The 13,754-nt window shown below is 39.2% G+C and overlaps 1 protein-coding gene across 2 annotated transcripts in view; it reads right to left on the bottom strand.

Annotated features, from left to right (window-relative positions):
• The window catches only part of PDZRN4 (PDZ domain containing ring finger 4), a 411,808-nt gene that overhangs the window by 59,068 nt on the left and 338,986 nt on the right, over nt 1-13,754 (bottom strand). For both annotated transcript variants that reach the window (XM_014572468.3, XM_006120970.4), the window contains 2 exons: nt 7,065-7,318; nt 4,956-5,058 (listed from right to left, as the gene is read on the bottom strand). In XM_014572468.3, coding sequence (XP_014427954.2) covers nt 4,956-5,058; nt 7,065-7,318 — 357 coding nt within the window. The remainder of the gene's footprint in view (nt 1-4,955; nt 5,059-7,064; nt 7,319-13,754) is intronic.

Raw genomic sequence — 13,754 nt, 5'->3', positions numbered from 1 at the left:
AAGCTGGGAGGGGCTGCAAGTGCTTTGGAAGATAAGGTCAAAATTCAAAATGATCTAGAGAAACTAGAGAAATGGTCTGAGGTAAATAGGATGAAGGAATAATTTAGGAACTTCCTGAAAGGCCTGGCCGTGACCAGATAGACCAAAAAATATCTGTCTTTCTTGTGAATGCATGTTAGGAGACTTTTCAACACATGGATTATTTAAGCAATAGACCAAAACCGGTCTGTCTACCTTATAAATACATGTTTAAGGACTTTTTAACATGAGTGTTACAGGTTATCATCTTGTTACAGTGTCCACATATTAGCAAGTCCATAAATACACATTTAGGATTGAAACTTTCAAACACTTAAGAACGTGAGTAACTTTACACATCAGTAGTCCTAATGACTGTAATGCGAATGCTCTCATGTGTAAACTTCTTTGGAAACAGATAGGTCTGTGCAAGTTGAGACCTTTCTTCAGTAGCCTTTGAAAGAAAAGGAATTTGTTGTATGGTGCTGGTGTGCAAAAGTACCATCAAAGGAAATTACCCAAAAATTAAAATCATGTTAAGTTTGTGATAATACCCAATAAATAAAAAAAACTATTCAAATTTAAGGATGACACTCATCTTTTTTTCTGACCAATGGTGGCATACTTACTGCTGGGGTCCTGTTCAATACCTGATATTAAATATGATGGCCAAAATATTTAAAGACAAGACGTATTGAAACTAAATGATGAAATCCTCTTGCTACTGAAGAGTTTGGCCATTGACTTCACTGTGACCAGGATTTCGCATAGTTGTCAATTGCCTTTAATTCTCTTACCTGTTCTCAGTTTGGGCCACTGTATAACTAAGCTTGCAAAGAGGCATTAAGACTTGAGCCAAAGCCACTGATATCAATGGAGAGACTCCTATTGAGTTCAGTGAGTTTCTGCTATTACAGCATAATATAAAGTGAAAGAGTTTCACACCAGAAGGGAGCATCGAATTATGTAGTGTAACCGGCTGTATATCACATGTTGCCAACACAACTCAACTCTTGCACAACAACCCCAGCAATCAAAATGAAGCCAAAAGAGATTAGACTATTATGGACTACAACGAGAGAGTAGGAGGGACCAAGATGCATCTGTGTCCAAGTCCCCTAAAATGGCAGGCAACTGGTTAAATGAAATGTACCCAGATAGTTCTGGCAACTGACCTGCACCCACATACTAGACAAAAATACAACCTTCCCACCCCCTGCACACCAAGGTTACTGCCAGTCTGACATGAGGGGAAAACTCCTTCCTCTCACTGACCATGTGAACAAGAATCAGCCAGTCAAGCACAAGAGAGAGAAAATGTACTGTCACCTTACAGCCCTGGACCACTCTGTCTAGTGTCCAATCTTCAACCCTGACCAGCCCTGATACTTGAGAGGAAGGTAACCAAATGACTGAACAGAACAGACTGGGGGGAGGGAGGAGGACTCTCTTCCTGACCTCTGCAGATGATTGGTTGAAGCCCTATCATGTGAGCTTTTATGAACATAAGACAAAAAGCAGAAGTGAGCCTGGGTCTGCTGAGCCCTACCCTATAAGCAATCCCATAAGACAATCACACTTAATACATTTCCCCAGCTTTCTCTCTAAACTAATTATGTGAATTGATCTCACAACTCCTATTGGGAGCCTGACCGCTCTGATGGTTAGAATCCTTCTTCTAATATCCAGTCTGAATTTGTTCACGGACAGTTTATGACCATTTGTTCTTGTGCCAAAAATAGTTCTTTAGATTAACTAGTTCTACACCCTCCCTGATATTTACCCCTTGTCTTGACCCCTCACCGAATAATTATATCCCCTTGCAGCCCTTTTTATGCTAGACTAAAGAAGCCAAATCCTTTCAGTCTTTTATCATAAAAAAGGCCCATCAGTCCTCTGATCATTCTACTAGCTCTTCCCTGTACCCATTCTAGTTTGAATTCATACTTCATGAACATGGGTGAACAGAACTGTATGCATTATTCCAAATGAAGTTTCAGAGTGCCTTGTACAATAGCATTAATACTTTTCTTTCACTACTGAAAATGCTTCACCTGATACATCCTAGGATTAATTTTTTCCTTTTTTTACAGCCTCGTCATATTATTAACCCATAATCATGTTTAACTACACACTCAGATCTCTCTTCTTCTATGAGGCTTTCAACTTGCAGCAGAAACTCTTATTAAAGTTCATGACCTTGTACTTTTGTACTATTGAATTTCATCCTATTTCCACCACTCTATCTTCAAGGTCATCTAGATTGTCTTTTATAATATTCTCACCTTCTTCGGTATTGACAATGCTTTCCAACATTGTATCATCAGTGTATTTCATTACCACCCTCCTACTTTTTGTGCCAAGGTTATTAATAATAATGTTAGCTACAACGGGTCCCAAAATTAATCCCTGAGGAACTTTGCTAGTAAACACCCACTTGTCTGATTGGCCACTCTAAAGCACAACCTGTCACCTTGTCCTTTTTAGCTAGTTCCTTATCTACCTTACCATTCTTGTGCTAATTCCCATCTTCCTTTATTTAACTAACAATTCCTTTGTTGTACTATGCTAAATGCAAGTACATTAGATCTACTGCATTTCCCTGATCTAAAAATCTGTTATTTTCTCAAAGAAGGAAACCAGGTTATTCTGGAAATCACGTAATTATGATCTACTCTGGGTAAACCCATGTTGCATTACATCCCCCATTTTCCATTTACTTTCATGAATTCAACATTCTTTCCTTCACAGTTTGTTTTAAAGCCTTGCATAGTACTGAGTCCAGACTAACACTCTATAGTTGCCCACAGCATGTTTTTCTCCTTTCTCAAATCCAGGTATGAATTTAACTATATGCCAGCCATATGGTATAACCAAAATACACAGATACATTTATTAAAAATAATTGCTACTGTAGTAGCAATTTCATATGACAGTTCTTTGAGTGTGGGATGGAAATTATTTGGTCACCGATTTGAGCATGGTAAGCTTTGTAAGTTTTCATTCCAGATCAGATGTGATCACTTTCATTTCTATACACTAATGTTCACCAGCCATCTTGTCTTTATATCCATAGTGTACATTATATTTTTGAAAATCAAGACTAGACAAGATATTAATTTAGTTTTGGGGACATGCCTAAACTATCTTTAATCTCCTTCCCATACACACTGCACAGTGACCCAACCTCATCTTTCCTTATTCTCCTTCAATTTATATAGCTAAAAATAACACCCTTCTTATTATTTTAATTTCTATGGCAAGAGCTAATTCAATATAGCAATTCTCACATTATTCCCACATTTTTCAATCTTTGAGATATAGGACTCCACTGCACTTAAAATGAACATATTTCCGTATGCAAATATTAGTCTGCACACTTTGATGCAACATTAAAAATCCAAAAAAAGATACATGTCTCGAGATGCATTTACCTCTTATGCTCACCATTAACAATGGGTCTTCATATGTCATGTCACCAGAACTTGAATTTAACATAGAAATTTAACTGTAGGGTCTGGATTTTATTTATTCCTGAGTTACAGAAATTGTGTTTGGAACCTTTTTTGTTACAGGCTGCAAGATATAGTCATTCCCTCTGCTCTCCAAAACTCCAATGTTTTGAAGAACAAATGATTCTCTTCAAAGGAAGCCAGACAGCCCCTCTCCTATTTAAATTTCATGTGAAACATTCTTTATTTCAGTCACTCAATGGTTTTGCCCTGGGCAATTGAATCACAGCTGACAGTAAATTAATGAATATGATGGTGTGATTAGTAGAGATTACAGGCTACTGAGAACCTGCCTGAGCATTTACCACTGTCATAATACTTACGCCAGCTCTTATTAGGGATTAATAATGGTCATAAAGAGGACATGATTTCAATGTCCTAGACTCTATGTAAAATCCATCTGCATTTTTAATGATTCACTGCTAGTCTGATAAAACGGGAAAATATTTTTAACGTAAGATTTTTCAAATTTACTTTTTCTGACGGTCTATTTTGCCATTTAAATAGTCTCAGACAAACAGTCCTTCTAACCGATATAAGACAAATTTGCTGCAAACACACACATAAACTCAGCAAAGAAATTAGGAAGAAATAATGATTTCATTAATCCCTAACAATGATTTTTTGAAGAGTTCAAATAAAAGTTTGTTTTTTCTGAGTTAGCTTCACCAAGTACATTTATTTGATTTTCTAGGTTCCTCAGGGAAGAACATTAGTTTCCCCTGGTTCTAAGCAGAAAAGAACATATTAAAAAAAAAAAAAAGATAAAAGTGAGCAATGTGCTTATTTACCAAAGCTTTCCCAATCCATTTTATTTCCAAATGTCAAACAGTTATCTGAAAGCTTTAAAAGGTTTCTTTAGGTACTTTTAAGGGGCAGCAAATATTAGGAAGAATGGTTTCCGTAACTTTCATGAAAGTTACTTAATAATCTCTATACTTGATATTTAAAATAGTGGACAGTGTATAGCTGAGCAAAGACTAAGTATGGTAATAATAAAAAAATCACCGTGTGCTGTTTATACTTGCTCTTAATCCCTAACATAGAAAAATGGCCAATTATTTCTGAAAATGAGAAGAAAAAGCAATCAAACTTCTACATAGATTTGGGTTTTTTTCATTTCTGAAAGACTTTCTTCAAAGTGTGAAAACTGCAAAAAGCAGAGCAGCTGATCTATGTTATGTGTATAATAAGCCTTCTAAACTCAGACATACGTGGCAAAATTCTGCTTCCATTTATACCCTTGGAACCTCCATTAAGTCCATGACACTATTCATGTTTGACTGAGGGAAAGAATTTGCTCCAGTAATTTAAAAAAAAAAAAGCATTCCTGCTATTGTTCTTCTGACAAAGCTTTGATATCAGCGCCTTAAATACAGTACCTGTAATGTAAAAAGATATGCTGCAGCATGCCAGTGATCTTACCTCATACTCAAAGTCCTCTGTTCTATCTGCATCAGCAGGCAGGCTGGAAAGATACTCATTACCTTCATAAAATTCATGCTCCACTGGGTGAAGAGAATGGCAGCTATGTGGGACAAAGCAGTACAACAGGAATAGATGAGACAATAGTTTTTCAAATTAAAAAAGATAAAAAAAACCTTTTCTGTAGTTTTCTCATCTGTAGAAGGCTATTCTGAGTGATCTGAGAGTCTGAAAGGCATACAACCAGGCAAGAGATAGGGCACTTTTCTTTTCAAATGCATAGAAACCAGTTAATTTCATTTTGCCAAGCACAGCACCAATGGCAAAATTCTAGTCAGATCGACATATGGTTATTTCTGAAGAGTGAATGAAGCAGGGTTTGTTTTGAGCCAAACTGCTTAGCTGATAAGCTTTGGGATTTTTCCATACTCTTAAATGTGCTTAACTCCGGATATGCATGCCATCTCTACATGCATCCAAATGCACACTTCAGTTACTGTCTCAGAGGGGTAGCCACGTTAGTCTATAACTTTGAAAACAACGAGTAGTCCTGTGGCACCTTAGACACTAACAAAAATATATACAGTATCATGAGTTTTTCTGGGCAAAACCCACTTCTTCAGATGAACAAATTCAGATACAGGAGCAACATGAAGGTGCCTTTCTTAGTACAATAATGTACTAATCACATTTCTACCACATTAAATCCCTTAAATGAAGCTCATTTCAGAATGCTTACAAATGATTCCAAACTTTAAAGGAGTAACTCTCACTTTTACAGCTTTCTCCAACATGGACACAACAGGCAGTCAAGATGTGTTTGGACAATTATACTCTCAAAAATGTCAGCATATAGTAACCTTGGACTGGTTTTGAACAAAAAGAATGAGATCTTTCTGAAATAAGCTGAACTTACTTGTAGCCTCAGATCCAAAAACAGCTATTACCTAACCCATCATAATAACTTACCCTAGTGGAATCTGCAGACTATCCAGACAATCTATGCAGAATGTTGTGACTATGCATCTGTGACATGGTGAAGTGTGGTTACATTTTGCAACTCCATTCCTGTGCAAAAATCCACAGAACACTGGGAATTCAAACGGAAATTTCTAATATGATCATGGTTTTGGCTACAGCTAGTGGATGAAGTGGAGGCAAGCATTGTCAGATGGGTTGGGGAACTCATAAGCTGAGATTCAAAAGGATGGATAACCATTTTTGCATAAATATACTATGCTAGCATTGAAATGTTAGCAGTAATATTCAATTCCAAAGGAAATATTCATTTAATCACTTTGATAACTCATTACACATGTTTGTCATTCAAGAAGTGGGATTTTATTTTTAATTGCTTCATATTTTCAGTAATGTTTTGCTTTAGGTAACTGAACCTTAATTTAGTTAGTTTCCTTGATTCTTCTTCTGTGCCAGGGAAAAATTTAGACAATGCGACCAAGTTGGCACTCTCTGGTTTTTAATAAGCCTTTTTGCAGCTTTGGTTAGAATAGCTGTATACCTGACCAGGGCTCACAGTTGGCATAAGCTTTGGATGAAGAAATAGTATGAAGTGATCAGACCCAGGATTCCTTAGTGCAGCTCTAATCCATGAATGAAGTTCAGGGGGGTGATGCAGTGAAAGAAGGGTGGGATTGTGGCTAGCAATGACAGCCATACAGTAATGAGATAGTATTCCTCAGATGTTTTCTAGACAAAATTGTCTAGAAAATAGTTTTTCGTTAACACTTCGTTTCTTGAAAATGAATACTTAATATTATAGCTCCTCAAACAGCAGTAGTTGAAAACCAGTACTGTCAGATTTAATCCTTAAAGTCATGTGTGTTAAAAAAAAAAAAAGATGAATATGGGGCGAGAACTTAAAAATTGGATGGTGACAGATCACAAATCCCTGTGATAATTGAACTTGATGATATTCTCAACAAGAGAGCTCTCAACCATGCCTGTAGCTGTTACCATTACTTATACTGACTTTACAGACATTCTAATCTTCAGAGTGTCACACACAGACAAAGTTACAGTCCTGAAATCTTATAATATAGACTCTGAGGTTGGCTGGAAAAGTGACAGAGAAAGAAAGATAATGCATACCTGTCGGAAAGCAGAAAGGGACAGATATCTGGCACTGGAGGTGTGGATGGCCTAAGCTTGGCCAGAGCCATAATGTGCTCAAAGGTGATGTCGGTCTGAGTGCTAGCTTCCATAAGCTGAACATCCTGTGAGCTCCCATGTGTTTTATTAATGGGTGCTCTCCGTAAAACCTGAACTACAATCGGCTCTTTGGCATTCCGAAAAGCTTCCACTGCTTCTTCGTGAGTGGCCTTCGAGAGATCCTTCCCATTGACCTAATGGAAAACAGAACATAACACAAATTAGGACTCAACTGAAAGGGCGTATAGGAACAAGTGTGTATTATAATTTGTCCAGTATATTACGGCATATTCTGGTATCTACTGCAAGAGAGGAGATGAGGGCTGGATGGCAAAATAACTTGTTTTCTAGCAACAGACAAAAAAACTAGTAAAATTGCTACAACTCTGTCCCAATGGCATCCAAAAGAAGGAAAAATAAAGTAATACATGTTTAAAAGTCTAAGTAAATTTAGAATTCTGCCTCAGAAATTATTGTGCCTGGTTTGTAAAATATATATGGAAATGTGGGGGTTTATTTTGTTTGATATTTCAACATCTTCTGAAAAGTATTATTCATGCATGTGTCAATAAAGGTATCTGAGGTATCTGAAAGGAAATAAGGCAGACAGAAAATGTTTTGTCACTTATATTCCATCGCTATTGTATAGTCAATTAGACTGTATATAGGAAGATCTGATGACAAGTCCACTGCAGTAGTTTTCCCTTTACATGTATTGAAATCCAACTTAAATCTAAACTAAAGATCTTAAGAAGAGAAGAAAAGGAAGTTGGAAGTGCTGCGATTGTGTCGCTGTAGTTATGTAGTGCACATAATCGTTTCTTACAACAATGGCAAGGATTTTTCCAATAATGTTGTTAATCTATCTCTCTGAGAAATGGCAGCTTGTTCAACAGAAGAATGTTTCTGTTGACCTGTCTGCGTTTACAGTAGGGGGTAGGGTCAACCTAACTACTATGCACATAGCATAGAAATTGTTGCAATCCTGAGTGATGCAGCTAGATTGACCTACATTTTAGATTCAGACCAAAGCTCTGGACAATTGTTTGACAAGCTATGGAGCTGAGGATGAGTGTTACAATGTCTACATTTGAAAGTTTTGCTATGTTGATTAGGAGAGTGAAAAAAATTACATCCCTATGGCAGAAAAAGCCCCAGGCTACATCTACACTGGCCCCTTCTTCAGAAGAGGCATGCTAATTTCTAACTTTGGAATAGGGAAATCCGTGGGGGATTTAAATATCCCCCGCGGGATTTAAATAAACATGTCCGCCGCTTTTTTTCCGGCTTGGGGAAAAGCCGGAAAAGAGCATCCAGACTGGCGCGATCCTCCGGAATAAAACCCTTTTCTGGAGGATCTCTTCTTCCTACCTTCAGGATTAAACTCTTTAGGCAATATGTCCTTTTGTGAGGGTATCAGTTACCCAAATGACATAATTTGTGTCTCCATTGAGGGGGGCCCCTGGTATGTCTCTGCTGGCATATCTTTACCAAAAAACTCCTTATGTTTTTACTATACTGGAACAAAGTGTAATTTTGCTGGTGTAGCTGCACCCACACGAGAGGCACTTTGCCAGTATAGTACAGTATAGCAGTATATCAGTATTCCCATGCCAGAGCTCCTTTAGTATAATGATTGGAGTATAACAAGGGGAACTGCAAGGGTTGTGTGTGATATCCTTAAATGATTGGGTGTGGAGGGGTTTGCATTTTCAAGGTATGAGCACATCACTAAACTAACATGCTAATTGGGCGATGGTGGTCAATAGCAGAATTCTTGAACAAGAATATACAGTAGTGAGATTCAGAGGTGATTTTAATATGGCTGTAAATTACAAATAATGAAACTGCTGTAAGCCAGTGCAGGTATGAGATAGTATAACTTATCATTTGAAGGGATAAAAAGGGTATCTTTTTGTACAGGCAGTCCCCGGGTTACATGGATCTGACCTACATCAGATCCCTACTTACAAATGGGGTGAGGCAACCCCGCACTAGCTGCTTCCCCCCAGCAGACCAGGGAGACGCGAAGTTAGCGCGCGCCCCCCCTGCCCCCAGCAGACCAGGGAGACGCGGAGCGGCTTCTCTCAGCAGACAACTCAGCTTGAGAATAAAGGACTGAGGGAAGTGAGGTGTGGGAGAATAAAACTGAGCTCTGGAGAAATGTTTGGCTAGAGTTTCCCCTACAATATGTACCAGTTCCGACTTATATACAAATTCAACTTAAGAACAAACCTACAGTCCCTATCTTGTATGTAACCCGGGGACTGCCTGTACTAAGAAATGCAACCAACAAAGAAATTGATCCCAGGTAAAAGCTTTATTTTACTCCCTCCTGATAGAAATCTTCAATTCTACCCTTACAGAATACATGATATATCATTTCACAATCTTTATGCCATCTTTACATCACAGCCAAGGTGGTCCCAGAGCTGGTGCGAGCCAAGACTGTTCGCTTGCAACTCATGCTGGCCCCGGGAACTACTCCCACTGTGGCTCTTCAACGTAGTAAGAGCCTGGTGGCTCTTGTTACATTTAAAATGAAGTGCCACAGAGGTCCTGGAGCTGGTGTGAGCCAGCACTGCTCAGTCTCAGCTTGCGATGACTCTGGGAGCTACTCCAACTGCAGCTTTGCAGTTTAAATATAGTAGGACCTAGGCTGCCTGCTCGCCCGGATCCTATTACATTTAAACTGCAGAGCTGCAGTCGGGGTGCAAACACCCCCCTTATTGACTAATCATGTAGTTGATACAAATTTTATCGACAACATAATTAGCTAATTACCTGCTTCCTAACATCCTTAGTCTACACTGTGAAAAGTAGGTATAATTATATTACTCAGGAGTGTGAAAAATCCACACCCCTGGGCAACACAGTAAAACCAACCTAAACCCCATTGTGGACAGTACTAAGTCAATTAGAGCAATACGAGAAGTCATTCTTCCACTCTATTCTGCACTGATCAGGCCTCAATTGGAGTATTTTGTCCAGTTCTCAGCACCACATTTCAAGAAAGATGTGGAGAAATTGGAGAAGATCAACAAGAATGATTAAAGGTCTAGAGAACATGACCTATGAGGGAAGACTGAAAGAACTGGGCTTGTTTAGTTTGGAAAGGAGAAGACTTGAGAGGGGACATGATAGTGGTTTTCAAGTATCCAAAAGAGTGTCACAAGGAGGAGGGAGAAAAATTGTTCTCCTTGGCCTCTGAGGATAGAACAAGAAGCAATGGGCTTAAACTGCAGCAAGGGAGGTTTAGGTTGGACGTCAGGAAAAACTTCTTAACTGTCAGGGTGGTTAAACACTGAAATAAATTGCCTAGGGAGGTTGTGGAATCTCCATCTCTGGAGAGATTTAAGAACAGGTTAGATAGACATCTATCAGGAATGGTCTAGATGGTACTGGGTCCTGTCATGAGAGCAGGGGACTGGACTCAATGAGCTCTTGAGGTCCCTTCCAGTTCTAGTGTTCTATGAGTCTTTCAGAGCCACAGAAATTTGCTTCCAGAGGGAGATGTAACAATTAGGGAAGTGGGAACTCCATAATTTTTGCTGTGGATTGTAATGTAGGCCCATTGAACAACTTTTACCTTAATAGCCTGTAGAACCCCTTCAAAATGTACAGCTGGTTTCCTCTCTTTCCTGACCTTCTGTATTAAACATTTTTAATGTTTATAAAATTCTAAGGATCATAAATGTAGTGATCATCATTAAAAAGTCAATGTCTGGCAACAAATACGTCTTAGTTCTATCAGATATATCAGTGTTATTCCTATTGTAAGTACAAGGAGCATACTAATTACCACTCTGTGGTACTTGTTGGCAAAGGCTGCATTGACTTCTAAAAAGCAGCCATTTTACAACCGATCTGTGCCAGCAGGGAAAAAAAACAAAACAAAACATGGAAGTAAAATCTAAAAGTAAAGTAATCCAGAAGTAAAATTTAAGATCTTATTAAAATTCCCTGGGAAACCAACCAACCAACAGCCCATTTATCTATATAAATCAATACTTATTAATTATTTCAAGCAATATATACTTTACATACATTTACAATAATGCCCTTTCCATGCATATTCTATGACAAGGAACAATGATATTTGAAAATCATGTAACTATGAAATTCAGCTTATTTTTATTGGCAATAATGTGACTGACCTGTACTTTCATAAAATGTTTATTTTCTCCTTGAAGAGAGGGAATTCATGACCTTTAAAATTTTCTATCCGTCATGTGGTTTCCTTATAACATGTAAGCACTGAGGATACAGAACACTTATTCTAATCATACTTGAAGTTCATCAACACAGTTAGTTACTCTGCATAAAGGTCACTCATTTTATCAATTCTGCCTTGCCCTGTAGAAAAGCTGTAGCTTAATTGCTATATGCTGGCAGCTATCCTGGGTAGTTACCATCAATTGGTGTTGGGATGGGGGAGTGTATTTTAAAAATGAAAACCAATACTCTATGCCCTTTTTGGAGGTCTCTTCACTTACGTCTTTTAAGATCTTTTTTTCCCACCTCCTGCATTATCCCCCAATTCCAGCACTTAAATATCACCTGAAGCACTTATTTACTGCAAGCCATTTATAAATTTTTAGCTGAATGATTGCATAAATTCTTTTATTCTGAAAGGTTACTTTCAATTGAAGTAAACATACTATTTTAAGTGGATAGGCAAATCCGTCACTTTTTATAATCAACTCAAAAGACACAGGAATACATTTGTTGCAACAGATGGGCTAATTAATCTATATGAAACTTGTGAATGTTAAGTAAAGACTATATCTATTCACGTGTAAACCACTGCCCTGTCTGATGAAGCTTCTGTTTAATGAACACTCTCTCTCTTTTGAAAAAAAACCCTGCAAAGTCTGGGCCACTTGTCAACAACTTCCCTAGAGTGACTGGTTGCCATTGCTTGGATGTTGGCCACCCCTTTTGATTATCTCTCTAAATCCAGCCACATGCAAAATTTAATCAATATCAGAAAACAAACAAACAGTTTTTGTCTTTGATGCATAAACAAATGCTTGAAAAACCTACTGACACTGGCTGACTGCCATTTCTAAAGCCAGACAGTGACTGTTACACCAATTTATTTACAAGCTATAGTAGTTGGGGGAAAGTAAATGATTACTTATAAATAACATAGAGAAAATGGCTATAGATTACCTTTACAATACTTATTCTAATAACATAAATCCAGAAACACCCACTATTCTCAGAGTATAAACGTCTATGATCTAGAGATGACCTGCTTTTCCCTTTAACCATTGTTCTGATTTCACTCAGCAGTGACCAAGGGTCATTACTGGGTGACTAGATATGTTAATATCTGTCTTCTAACTGAGAATCTCATCTTTATTTCTCACTATATTTTAAAAACAAAACAAAAATGCAACTGTGTGAATTCAGTACTCATGAAAAGGTGTCTCAGTAACAGCTCTGGACAGTAGCAGTAACATATTTGACACAGGCAAGCTAAAATGCAAGAAAGACTCCACTGAAGCAAAATCCTTGGAGAGCATCCACTTAATTGGTGAGGCCAAAGACAGGACTAACTGGAGCATCCTTTTACTCTACAGTTCTCTAGGCACAAAGGCTTGCAAGAGGAGCTGACAGAGATGCTGTGAGACATAATGATGAAGTTCACAAATCTCACTGTGTTGGAAGATTTCAATTTCCACACATACAATGACTCTGAAATCAACAGCACTAAAACTCTGATCCAATCTGACTAAATTAAAGTTTCTTGTTGGCATGCTCTGGGTCTAAACACAGATAATCCCCCCTCCTAAAAGGGGGGCCTTTTGCACAAGTAGTTGCTATGGAAATATTAGAAGCAATCAGGGCCATCTCATGGGACTCTGCCCACTGCCTCTGCTGTCTAAGGGTATGTCTACACTACAATGTTAGTTCGAATTAACGGACGTTAGTTCGAACTAACATTCATAGGCGCTACACTAGCGCTCCGTTAGTTCGAATTTAAATCGAACTAGCGGAGCGCTTAGTTCGAACTAGGAAAACCTCATTTTACGAGGATTAAGCCTAGTTCGAACTTACTAGTTCGAATTAAGGGGTGTGTAGCCCCTTAATTCGAACTAGTGGGAGGCTAGCCCTCCCCAGGTTTCCCTGGTGGCCACTCTGGCCAACACCAGGGAAACTCGTCTGCCCCCCTCCCGGCCCCGGACCCCTTAAAGGGGCACGGGCTGGCTACGGTGCCCGTGCCAGGTGCAAGCCTGCCAGCACCCAGCCAGCAGACCCTGCACCTGGCACGGCACAGAGCCACCCACCCGATGTCCCCCAGCCCTCCCCCTCTTCCCGGGACCAGGCTGGCAGCTCCCGGGAGCTTGCCCGGGACCGCAAAAGGCGGGCACCTTCCTGGGCTAGTGCAGACATTGTGGACCTCGTCCACGATCTCCGCACTAGGCACAGGAAAGTGGCCGGCTAGGGCAGGAGAGCTGCCAGCCTGGCCACCCAGGAGCAGGTGTGCATGAAAATCAAGAGGGTCCACTGAGACCCCCGACCCTGAGCCCTGAGCTTACAATGGCCGTACTGGGTCAGACCAAAGGTCCATCTAGCCCAGTAGCCTGTCTGCCGACAGCGGCCTACCCTAGGGACCCTGGA

Source organism: Pelodiscus sinensis, chromosome 1 (assembly GCF_049634645.1).
Source record: "Pelodiscus sinensis isolate JC-2024 chromosome 1, ASM4963464v1, whole genome shotgun sequence".
NCBI lineage: Eukaryota > Metazoa > Chordata > Testudines > Trionychidae > Pelodiscus > Pelodiscus sinensis.
The sequence above is the reverse complement of the archived record's forward strand: the minus strand, read 5'-3'. Positions and strand labels throughout refer to the sequence as shown.